This window comes from Theropithecus gelada, chromosome 11 (assembly GCF_003255815.1).
Source record: "Theropithecus gelada isolate Dixy chromosome 11, Tgel_1.0, whole genome shotgun sequence".
Lineage (NCBI taxonomy): Eukaryota > Metazoa > Chordata > Mammalia > Primates > Cercopithecidae > Theropithecus > Theropithecus gelada.
The window spans coordinates 55,261,603-55,274,556 of NC_037679.1; the positions used below are offsets into that span (position 1 = coordinate 55,261,603).

The following is a 12,954-nucleotide window of genomic DNA, read 5'->3' on the forward strand; positions in this document are numbered from 1 at the left end:
TTTTTTTTTTGAGACGGAGTCTTGCTCTGTCGCCCAGGCTGGAGTGCAGTGGCCGGATCTCAGCTCACTGCAAGCTCCGCCTCCCGGGTTCACGCCATTCTCCGGCCTCAGCCTCCCGAGTAGCTGGGACTACAGGCGCCCGCCACCTCGCCCGGCTAGTTTTTTGTATTTCTTAGTAGAGACGGAGTTTCACCGTGTTAGCCAGGATGGTCTCGATCTCCTGACCTCGTGATCCACCCGTCTCGGCCTCCCAAAGTGCTGGGATTACAGGCTTGGATTCTTTACTGTTAACCCCTATATCCCATCAGTCATAGAGCTCTGTGCTTTCACCTTATGTAACCTCTTTCTCACGTCTCGTTCTCTCCTCTCCCTGCAACTCACTCTCTCAAGTCCGGTACTCCTGCCAGTCTCCCAACTAGTGACTTCACCACCATGCAGCCTTCATGGCCCCAGATTAGTTTTCACAACCCAGCATTTCATCCTGATCAGTGTAAGATCTAAAATTTCTTAGCTTAGCATTCAAGAGTCATCACATCTGGTTCTACTAGCTTTTCTAGTGTTACCTTCACTGACTTCCTTACCCAGTGCTACTGTTTACTCCAGCAATGCTGCAGACGAATTCCAGCCCTTGCTGCTCCTTCCACCTTGAATTTCTACCTCCTGCTAGCCCTAGGGGTGCAAATCAAGTCTCCTCCAAAATTCCCTCTCTGATGCCCCCAGTTGGAAGAGAGTCTTTCACTAATTAAGTTTTTCCAAATGACACCTAAAGTATACCTCCTTTTATTGCTAATTTAAAAAAAAAATTTACAAGATGGAGTTTCACTCTGTTGCTCAGGCTGGAGTAGAGGGGTGTGATCTCAGCTCGCTGCAACCTCTGACTCCCAGTCCAAGTGATTCTCCTGCCTCAGCCTCCCAAGTAGCTGGGATTACAGGCACCTGCCACCATGCCCAGCTACTTTTTGTATTTTTAGTAGAGACGAGATTTCACCATGTTGGCCAGGCTGGTCTCGAACTCCTGACTTCAAGTGATCTGCCCGCCTCGGCCTCCCAAAGTGCTGGGATTACAGATGTGAGCCACCGCGCCTGGCTTATTGCTAAATTTTGCATGTGTTCCCCTTCCTACAAGACTATAAGCTATTTGAAGATAAGGTATATCCTTTCTTACATATTTTCATATTTAGCACAATATAAAACACAGTAAGCTTTTTTAAAGAAATGAATGAGTTTTATAAATGATTTTTTCCCCATTAGTTTCCACATTAATAATCTTTTTGCCAAGTTGGGTAGAACATAAATGCTGTGCCTTTCTGTCCATTTTAATTTCTAAGCTTTTGAGCTGGTACTTACCCTCTGGAGCATCTGTGCTAAAAACTCATTCAGCTGATGAGAGGAGAGATCTTTCAGGTCTGTGGCATTGAATGAATTTAAATCTTCTTCTTTGGCCTAAAATAAATTTAGCTAGTTATTTTTGTTCAAGTACAATTTAGTAATACTTATTGGTTTATCTAACATACAAGTAAAAATTGAGAAAAAGAACCATATGAATGCATAAGATTATTCAAAATAAATTTATGCCTGAGTTACTTAAGTAATCCTGAGATTGAGTTACTATAATTTAAATAGCTGATATGACTCCTAGAATCTATATTACTTAAGAAAAAGTAGATTATGGGTAGGAAGAGTGGAAGAAACTGTTAACATTCATTGTACCATTTGAGGTATAGAAATTTCCAAAGTAAAGAAACATTTCAAAATGTATGCATGTTGACTAATTTACAGACCAATTCAAAAATGTAAAGAATGAAATTGTGTATTTTTATATATTACATTAATAAATTCATAAGACCATAAACTAACGTTTTCCTGCATCCCCACATATTCTGTTTTCCCCACTCAATCTAGAAACCATCTAAGAAAAACAAAAATGAGTCTGCACTTTTCAAATTTGGATTTACTCTCAAAAATCTTTGAGATGATGATTAAGCAATATTAAATAAAGCTGATCAAAATAAGGATTTTAAAATATTTTAAAACTAGTTTTATATTCTTCTAAACTAGGGCTTTTGTTACTTTAAAAGAAATACATGCAAATACTAAAAAATCAAATAGGACAGAAGGAAAAATTCTTTTGGTTTTGCTCCCTGTTTCCAAGTACTACTCCTCAGTAACCAATATTCATAGTTTCTATATATCCTTCCACTAAATTTAATGCATAGGCATATACCCTTTAAAAGAAATATTTTGCATCTTCCCCTCTTCAGAATTCTCCTTAATAGCAATACTTCTTTTCCCTTTACAACTTATCCTTAATATGAGAATGTACAGCTCCAGCTCATTTTCTGTGCAAAACCCTGCAAATCTAAACTATATATTAATTAAGGATATGTTTATGTTGTAAAAACATAAAAAGCAAGAGAATGATAAACCAAAATTCAGGACAATGGTTACTTGGATGGGTCAGCAAGGAGGGTGGAGAAGGGAATAAGATGGGGAGGGATGCTACAGAAGTACCGGCAAGATTTGACTTCTTATGCTGGTGGTGCGTCACACAGGTCTTGCTTTACAATTGTTTTTTACACTTAGAAATATGTTATAAATATTCTTTTGCATGTATTTACTATTTAAGACAAATCATTGAGAAATAAAATACATAAGGAAAAGAGTGCACTAGTGAATACAGTGTCCTGAATCTGTTTCTAACACTGCCTGTTTCTACTAATATTGAAGAGTTGATCATTATCCACCTTAACTGCTGGGCCCAAAGGAATATTTGAGCAGAAATTAGTAGCAGTTTTATCTAGCACCAAATAAGCTGGAATACATTTTTCAAACTAAAACAGAGGATTCGAACACACACTGTTAAAAAATCCTGTTTCCCACAGGAATCTCTTATACTTTTCTTCATGACAAGTTTGTCAACTACACAAAACATAAAGTTCAAGACACAGGTATTATAGAAGAACAAAGCATTATCTGTGGCAAGATGTGTTACCAGACGTCTCTCTTGGACAGAAATAAGCCTTATTTGAAAAAGCACACAATGAAACCATTCCTCCAATATAAACTCAACACTATTCCAGGCCAAGTATTGACAGGTGAAGTATCTATGGACACAACCAGCCTACCTTTCTGATAGGTAGCTACTAGAAGATTTTATTACTTCCTTCCAAAAAAGAAAAAAAAAAAAATCCACAACAAACAGACTTGACCTTAGATCCGAATAGTAATTAGGAATGCTCTATCTTTGTTATGCTGTTATAAAAGTCTCCAAAAAGATGTTTATATTTTATTTTAAATTGGAGTGTTGCTTCCCTTGGTTTCTGGTTCCATTTTTCCTGATTTGCCTTATTCCTGATTTCGTTTTTCTTCTGTCTTCTGGCTCTAAGGATGTTCTGCCAGTACCTGGAGCTTTCTACTCCCTTTTCTTCTTCTCCACGTCTAATCGGTTCTCAAGTTCTTAGTTATAAAATTAAACTTCAAAAGTCTCTCAACTCTTTTTTTTTTTTTTTTTTTTTTTTTTGTGAGACGGAGAATTGCTCTGTCACCCAGGCTGGAGTACAATGGTGTGATCTCAGCTCACTGCAACATCTGCCTCGTGGGTCCAAGCAATTCTCGTGCCTCAACCGCCCGAGTAGCTGGGGTTATAGGTGTGCACCACCACACATGGCTAGTTTTTGTATCTTTAGTAGACATGGGGTTTCGCCATGTTGGCCAGGCTGGTCTCAAACCCCTGGGCTCACGTGATCTGCTTTGCATTTGTTATTTCTGTGTGAATCTAATGTCTTAATTAAACAATAGATGCTTCAAAGGTAAGTCCATCTCTGTATTTTTCATAGTGTGTGATGCAGCATTTTGTATATAGAAAGATGTGAAGAAATAATGGTCAAGTAAACTTTAGAAACAAGTTTTAAAAGGCAATTGCTAAACTGATTGCACAGTTGGAGGCCATTATCCAAGCGAATTAACACAGGAACAGAAAACCAAATACAGCATGTTCTCACATATATGTGAGAGCTAAACAACTGTGTACTCACGGACATAAAAGTGGCAACAATAGATGCTGGGACTACTGGGAGCAGGGCAAAGGCTGAAAAACTATTGGGTACTATGTCAGTACCTGGGTGATGGGATCATCATACCCCAAACCTCAGCAGCACACAATATGCACGTGTGACAAACCTGCACATGTGCCCCCTGAACTCAAAAGTTGATATTACTTAAAACATTATAAATCTGTTGCAAATTAATAGGAATAAAAGTATTCTAAATTTTCTGTTATTCTTCATTAAAGAATTATCAAGGGCACATTCTTACTTTGGCTTCAGTAAAGGATCATATTTTAGTACATATATGAAGAAGCTCCTCTTTAAGAAGCTTCATAGAAAGTGAACAAAGTTATTGACAGAGCAAAAGTGCCTCGATTCTTTCTACCACTAATAGTCAGCAGTTGGTCACCCAAGATCATTTTAGATGTACCTGGTATGTGAAATTGCTATATCGGAAGCAGTGTCTTATAAATGATTTAAAAGGAAAAGAAGAAAGGTAAGATGCAAATATTTTTGCATACTTTTTTTCAAGAGTTAAGAAGCAAGAAAAATCAGGATTAATGCCTTTAACATCTATTTTTCCCCCCATAAAACTTAATTTTCTAGGTTGGACACAATGGCTCATGCCTGTAATTCCAGCACTCTGGGAGGCTAAGGTGGGAGGATCACTGGAGACCAGGAGTTTGAGACCAGCCTGTACAACACAGACCCTGTTTGTACAAAAAGTTTTAAATTAGGCAGGCATGGTGGCGCATGCCTGTAGTCCCAGTTACTCAGGAGGCTGAGGTGGGATGACTGACTGAGCCCAGGAGGTTGAGGCTGCAATGAGCCATGATCACGCCACTGTACTCCAGCCTGGGCAACAGAGCAAGACCCTGTCTCAAACCCTTAATTTTCTATATTGAGAGTAGATACAACATCACCTTAGATAAACCTGACTTTCAAATAGCCTTTCCAAATATAACTGTTTGTGATTTAAATACCCTCCCTGCTTCATGAGTAAAGACGTATTTGCACAATTCAAAAAGGAATCAAAATCACACATTATTACTTACAGTAATCCATCTTTGACTTAAGGCAATACAAGCATTTGTCAGAGTCATATCATAACTGCAAAGATAAAAGGTAAAGATTAAATTGTATAAAAATGCACATGCTTTTGCAGAAATGCAGTTTTAAAGCTACGGTACATACTTAAATTTCAAAGTCCTTTTTAAGTAAGGAAAACAAACTCCAAAGTGATGAAAACAGAAAATATTTTACCTAACTTACATACTACTGGCATCATCCAAGAACTCACAAATCCAAATGGATACCACATTAATGAAACAGTCATCTATCTTTTAGAAAGAATGCCAAAGCACCTCAGCAAAAGAGTGTCATGTGCTCAAGTAGTCTATGTTAAAGTAGTTGGAATCAGTTGAGCATATTTACTATATGGCAGGAACAGTTCTAGGCACTCAAGACAACAAGATGAACAACACAAAGTCCTTGCTCTCATGGATTTACTCTAGCTCTAGTGTGGAGAGTGGCTGGAAGAAGTCAGAACAGATACAAGTACACAGTTTGGATGCCAGAACCGTCTTCCAGGGTGTGAAGATGTGATACTGAACTTGAACAGTGGTAGTAGAAATGGAGAGATGTGGATAGACTCAGATATTTAAATCATATACAAATGATGAGAGCATTATCAAAAGAGGATTTTCTGTGGTTTGAGATTTTCTAAGATACTCTTTTACAGAATCCCGGGTACGGGAATGATTCCAGGGTTCCTCCAGCACTTTGGTATTACTTGAAAGCAATTATAAGGGATCTAGAATGAACCAAGGCCCCAAAAAGATCCCTTAGCAGTGGTGATATCAAAGAAACACTTTTGAAGAACTAATTTTCCACCCAGATTTCTCTAATTTTAAAAGCAAACGTCAGAGACTTCTCCACTCCTAAACTTCCTGGAACTGTCTTTTGACTTTATCAGGCCCCTGAAGTTAGAGTCCTTGAAAGACTCCAAACTCCAAATTCTATGCTTTTATTCTCAGGCTCCTCATAGTTGTACAGCACACCAGACTGCTGACCACTCTCCATACCACTTTTAAATTATTTCTTCCCACAGCTTTCTTAATGAATTAACCTTTGAAAGCTCTTTTTAGTTTTCCATTTATTTTGCTACCTTTCCTCTGTCCCAGCTCTAAAATGAAGATCCTCTAAGGTTCTAAACTTTACTTCTTGTATTCTTCTTTGTAAGTCATCTCCACGACAATGTCCAAATCCATCACCATTAAAATTAATAGTTTCCTCACCTGCAATACTTAATATTTTTTTAAAAAATACTTTTCATTGTATTATAATTACTTGACACATACAAGTTTGCTCTGTGAGTTCCTTATTCATCATATTAGTGCCTGACAATAAATGTGTGCTGGATTGAGCTAAATCTTTACTACATCTCTGCTCAGTCATTTTTAATTTCTTCTTTTCTCACCACAGCCAATCAGTGGCCAATAGATTCTAGCCCGAAAATGTCTCTCCTCAGTTACGCCTTTCTTTTCCCACTGCCTTTTTATTACTTCAGGTCCTCATAATCTCTGGTAAGGCTGTTGTAAGAATTAACGAGATAATGTATGGCACTTCTTAATGAAGTGCTAGGAGCTGATACCTTTTTTAGACGTTAAAAGGGTTTACTGACGATTTGTGCCACCTGTTTCCAAAACAAAATTCGAAGCATTCTATTGTAATCACCCCTCCCTATCTGAGCTCCTGTTTCCCACCACAGCCTATGATAACCAGAACTGCCCAGTCAGTGGGGCACTCTGACCACATCTGTTCCATACTCAAAACTCCCAGTAACTTCTCAACCAAACACTTCTCAGCCTGGCTGTTTAAAGTGCTGTACAAACAAACGTGACCAGGCCTCATCTTGTTTCCTAGCTTCTCTCCTGCTGCTCCCTGCAAATCAATTAAACTGGCCTGTTTAGTGTAAGAGATGCTGTTAGGCAATTTTGGTGATCCAAAAGAAAGGCAATAAGAGACTGGAACATGCCATGGTCAGTGTCCTCACACAACTCATGAAAGACCAGGGTTCAGGTCCAATTGAAGGAGAGGGTTCAGTATAAAAAAGCAGTATATTGAGGCCAGGCACAGTGGCTCACGCCTGTAATCCCAACACTTGGGAGACAAAGGCAGGTGGATCGTTTGAGCTCTGGAGTTTGAAACCAGCCTGGGCAATGTGGTGAAACCCCACCTCTAGCAAAAATACAAAAACTTAGCTGGGTGTGGTAGTGCATATCTGTGGTCCCAGCTACTTGCAAGGCTGAGGTGGGAGGATCACTTGAGCCCGGGAGGCAGAGGTTACAGTGAGTTAAGATCACATCACTGCATGCCAGCCTGGGCCACAGAGTGAGACCCTGTTTCCAAGAAAAAAGAAAAAAGAAAGAAAGCAGAATACCGGAGGCAATAAGACTGCCAGGGTTTGAATCTCAACTTTTACTACTTACTAGCTGTGCAACCTAGGGCAAGCCACTTTACCTAGCTAATCCTAACTTACCTCCTTGGGAAAAGGGGATAATAACTTATAAGTGTTGTAATTAACATAATACTTATAAAATATTTTTATTGCAGAAGTTTGAAGGAAGATACAATAGCTTATTCTTTTCTAAATCCCTCACCATCCTTGTGCAGAAAGGAGGCACTCAGTTACTTGAAGTAAAAAATCATATTTGCAAACTGTGGAAATTATTCTTTTGGCCTCAGGGTGAAGGCCAAAACACCTAAGAACTCTGCTCTCATCATTAACTAGTAACAGTTTCAGGAAGGCATACTATTCTTTGAGATATTTTGAGGCTCTCTAGGAGTTAGGAGAATGAGAAGGAAAGCATTAGCAGGCAAGTACTTACTTGGGTTTTATGGGAGGCAGTCCAGGAGAGTAGAGCCAGGCATTCCAATCAACTTGATTGAGAACATCAACCTATGAATAGTAAGAATTCACAGTTTACAACAGAATGCCCTTTCCTGTTGGAAAAAAAACTTAAACTTATAAGTCTTTAGATATATAATTTTGTCTAATCTGCCAAATCAAGATAATTTCTAAATCACTTTTTTAAACATTAATATTTTAAATTGATATATCATAATTGTGTATACTTATGTGACACAATGTGATGTTTTGATATATATATTCAATATGAACTAAGTCAAGCTAATTAATATATCCATTACCTCATCTAGCTTTATCTTCTAAAAGTTATATTAATCACTAGTGTGCTGTTAAATAATTAAAACAGGAAAATTAAGCACTTGTAAAAAATCAAATTCTGAACCATACTATTGATGATCTCTCTGAAACAGGAAAATTCTACAGGTAGTTCATGTGGTTAAGATCACATTTAAAACAGAAAAAATAGGCCGGGCACGGTGGCTCAAGCCTGTAATCCCAGCACTTTGGGAGGCCGAGACGGGCGGATCACAAGGTCAGGAGATCAAGACCATCCTGGCTAACACGGTGAAACCCTATCTCTACTAAAAAATACAAAAAACTAGCCGGGTGAGGTGGCGGACGCCTGTAGTCCCAGCTACTCAGGAGCCTGAGGCAGGAGAATGGCGAAAACCCGGGAGGCGGAGCTTGCAGTGAGCTGAGATCCGGCCACTGCACTCCAGCCTGGGTGACAGAGCCAGACTCTGTCTCAAAAAAAAAAAAAAAAAAACAGAAAAAATATGCAATGAGAGGTCGAGTCCTAAAACAAGTTCTGAACCAATACTACTATTAGATAATTCAAGTTAACCTAATCAGTCAATAAATAGAGATATATTGAGAATGAAAAATAGAAAAGGTTTTTAAATCCAACCTTATCTTTAAAATAGGAATACAGGAAATCCTTCCAGTCATCAGTAGTTATGCTCTTATAGGAAAACTTCTCAACATAAGCTTTTAAGAATCCTAGGAAAAGCTCTAAGAGTAAAAAAGAAAATCAATTCATAGAAAGGTAATTATTTGACATTTTGTGTGTGTGTTTGGCACTGTACTATTAACCACAGAGAACAGAGAACATTCAGAGAATAGGGAAATCTATGAGGACTTTCAGAGTGAAAGAATGTTCAGAAAAGGAGGTGGGACTTAAGTTGGGCCTTGAAGAATATATGTAATTCAGTGGAAGGGAGAAGAGAAATTCTAATTATAGGTAAGGGGATAACACATGAAGACACAGAAAAGGAATGCATAACCCAAGTTCTAAAAGCTATAACCTTCATATGACTAGAAAGAAAAATAAGACTGGACAGGCAGAATGGATTTAGGTGACAGACAGCCTTCCAAGTCAGTTAACCAACCAAGGAGAACACCTCAATGTCTATCAGTGGGGGATGGGTACATAACTCAGCATAGCTTTATCGTGAAATAGTATGATGTCATTAAAAAGTATGAGGCAGATTTATATGTATTGACATAGATGGGTGTTTGTGAAATACCGAGCAAAACAAAACACAAATGTTGAGCCAATATATAGCATGATCCATTTTTGTAATTAAAATAACTATATGTATTTATGTGTCTGTTTGTTAATTTACACCTAGAAAATGATCTGGAGCCATATACATTAAACTGCTAACAGTGGTTACCCCTGGGGAATGGAAAGAGGTTGATGGACTCTCACTTGTTACTCTTAAAAACTTCTGTACCATAGAAATGTTTTCAGGGAGTACATACTATTATCCTCATTTCAAAAACTGATGAGATTGTTTAAAAAATGAAGCAGCATAATTTAAACCTTAGAGGTTATTAATGGTTTTAAGTCAAGAGATAACTTAGAAAACAATACAGATTTCTTCAGCAGCTACATCCAGAATGAATTAGAAGTATTAAATGGAACAAAACAATAGTTTACAATTCTTCCTAATTTTCACATTGCCCTCAAAAAGAAAACAAAAATCATAAAATACCAACTACTTACCTGGTCCTCCAAGCAGTTGTTCAAGGTAAAAAAGTAAAGCAAAGCCCTTCTCATAGGGAACTGAAGAATAAGCTACATCAGGGTCTACATCTGTCAGATCAACCACAAGTTTGGTGAAAGGATGTGTCTCCCCAAATGTCTTTACCTGCAAGACATGAAATAACATGGAGAAACATATAGAAAGACTGCTATCACCACACAAATAAGCTATTAAGAAGTATTACTTCACTTAGTGGTGTAACTTTAGGGGAATCTAAAACTTGGAGACTGGAATACTAGGACATGTTGGCATAAACTTCTGGAAGTTTAATAGAATGCTTACTTACACAACATTCTCTGATGTTTCTTGCTCAATAATACAGGCTTTATTCTTATAAAAAGACTAGAAAAAATGATTTAATGCCTAGTCAGCAAATTTGGCTTTCAGGAGACAACACTTAAAAATGACATAAATATACCAAATAAAATTCAAACATAGTAAACAGCCATGTTAATAGCAAAGGCCCAGTGAGGTCCCATAGCTCCCTATTTAGACCAAGTCATCAAAACTACCTTACATAGAACAATGAATGGTGCAGATCAATACAGTGTTATACCAGCATCGACTTCACTTTCCACACTTGTAAAAATGACTTTTTGGTTGCTACACAGTAAAGATGATTTCATAAAAACTCAGTTTTTAACACCTATACAACTTCGGATGAAGGTTTTTAAAACTTTGACTCATTTACCGAATTCTGTAGTTCTCCCCATCCTCCCAGAGCATTAAAATGTCTGAACTTTTCACCAAACAATCGTCCGCAAATGTGGCGTTCCAAGTACACAGTATGTCCCTCATTTAACCTGAAAAAAAAAAATGTTTTTAATAAAAACACGGACACAGCTGAGAAGAAAAGATATTTCAATCAAGATATTTTCTTTTTGGCTTTTCTACAGAGGAAAGCAGTTGTAAGGCATGACCACTACACTCTAAGCCCACTCTGGCTCCCAGGCAGTCAATCCAGAGCAATGGGAAGCCCAGTCCAGCAGATGGCAGCACAGAAAGTTAAGCCCTGGTTCTGCTCTTGCATGTCCATATGTTAAGTGTGGAACTTTTCCCCACTTTCATCAGGAACTAGATAAACAACACCTACACTGAACCTAACACTGTAATAAGTGTTAGAGAATTTTTTAAAACTATCCTTGTTGCCCGGGCACAGTGGCTCATGCCTGTAATCCTAACACTTTGGGAGGCCAAGGTGGGAGAATTATCTGAGGTCAAGAGCTCAAGACCAGCCTGGCCAACATGGTGAAACCCCATCTCTACTAAAAATACAAAAATGAGCTGAGCATGGTGGCGTGCACCTGTAGTCCCAGATACTTGCGGGGCTGAGGCACAAGAATCGCTTGAATAGGAAGGCAGAGAGATTGCCCTACTGCACTCCAGCCTGGACGACAGTGAGACTCCATCTCAAAAAAAAAAAAAAAAATCCTTGTTGGCTGGGCGTGGCAGCTCATGCCTGTAATCTCAGCACTTTGGGAGGCCGAGGTGGGCGGATCACTTGAGCTCAGGAGTTCGAGACCAGCCTGGGCAACATAGTGAAATCCCATCTCTATAAAAAATACAAGAATTAGCCAGGCATAATGGCATGTGCCGATAGTCTCAGCCACTTTGGAGGCTGAGGAGGGAGGATTGCAACCCTGGAGTTGCAGTTAGTGGAGATCGCACCACTGCACTACAGCCTGGGCAACAGAGTGAGACCTTGTCTCCAATAAAAAAAAAAAAAATAGCCGGGCGCAGTGGCTCACACCTGTAATCCTAGCATTTTGGGAGGCCAAGGCGGGTGGATTGTCTGAGCTCAGGAGTTCGAGAACAGCCTGGGCAACACGGTGAAACCCCATTTCTACTAAAATACAAAAAATTAGCTGGGCGTGGTGGCACGTGCCTGTAATCCCAGCTACTCGGGAGGCTGAGACAGGAGAATCACTTGAACCTGGGAGGCAGAGCTTGCAGTGAGCCAAGATCGCACCATTGCACTCTAGCCTGGGTGACAAAGTGAGACTCCATCTCAAAAAAAAAAAAAAAAAAAATTCTTGCCTACCAAAGAGATGATAACAAAGAAAAACAGGAGATACACACAAAATAATTCAGAGTGGTAGGAGGCAGGGAAAAAAAAGTCAGTAACAAGAACCAATAAAGAAATAATAACAAAAATCTTACCAAAAGTGATCCCAAGTTTTGTTGGTCACTAGATTCCCTGTCCAGCTATGAGATATTTCATGTGCAATGACCTAAAGAAAACAGTGTGATTAATAGTAAGACTGATTATCTTAACCTAAAACAACCCATTCTCTAAACACTCCATGTTATTCAATTTTTTGAAAACATTAGCTGAGGTATTCAGGGAGTTATTCAGTTCAGCAAAATCTTTAACTTAACCAAAGACACACACACATACACTCAAATGTGGCATAAAGTAATTAGAAAACAAAAATTACTTAGAAAATATTAAATAGATACATCACTGCATTAAAAATATTTCATAAATATATGAAAAGATCAAACCATAAATTTTTCTTAAATCTATTAAATATAATTGTTAATATAATAATGCGACAAGAGTCCCCAAATTGTCCCTTATAACCATCTCTTTAACATAAAAATATGAGGGCTATTTTAAAATCAGTTGAAGTAATACTTCTTGAAGATAAGGCCATAATGAAAAAGTTTAACTTACATTGGAGAGTGACTTGTCACCTGCCTACAAAAAAAAGAAAATTATCTTAGTATTTTAGTAATCAAATTACAGACTATCTAAAAGACTGCCTACCTAAACACTTAGCATACTGGCACTGGTGGTCCACTGTATTTCTACTACAGCACTTCAAAGAAGGTAAAAGAGACCTTAATTGAAAAAACAAAAAAATACGGAACTAAAAATTAGCGTCATTCTTTCTTGCCCTAATTCTAGGGAATTTTTGCAATACAA

General features: G+C 38.3%; 1 protein-coding gene across 2 annotated transcripts in view; it reads right to left on the minus strand.

Moving 5' to 3' along the window:
* LTA4H (leukotriene A4 hydrolase) overlaps positions 1-12,954 on the minus strand; it is a 43,612-nt gene that overhangs the window by 4,428 nt on the left and 26,230 nt on the right. For both annotated transcript variants that reach the window (XM_025400821.1, XM_025400820.1), the window contains exons 9-16: positions 12,703-12,726; positions 12,186-12,256; positions 10,717-10,828; positions 9,986-10,130; positions 8,885-8,988; positions 7,937-8,007; positions 5,102-5,156; positions 1,348-1,443 (exon numbers count right to left, since the gene is read on the minus strand). In XM_025400821.1, the coding sequence (XP_025256606.1) occupies positions 1,348-1,443; positions 5,102-5,156; positions 7,937-8,007; positions 8,885-8,988; positions 9,986-10,130; positions 10,717-10,828; positions 12,186-12,256; positions 12,703-12,726 (678 nt within the window). The remainder of the gene's footprint in view (positions 1-1,347; positions 1,444-5,101; positions 5,157-7,936; positions 8,008-8,884; positions 8,989-9,985; positions 10,131-10,716; positions 10,829-12,185; positions 12,257-12,702; positions 12,727-12,954) is intronic.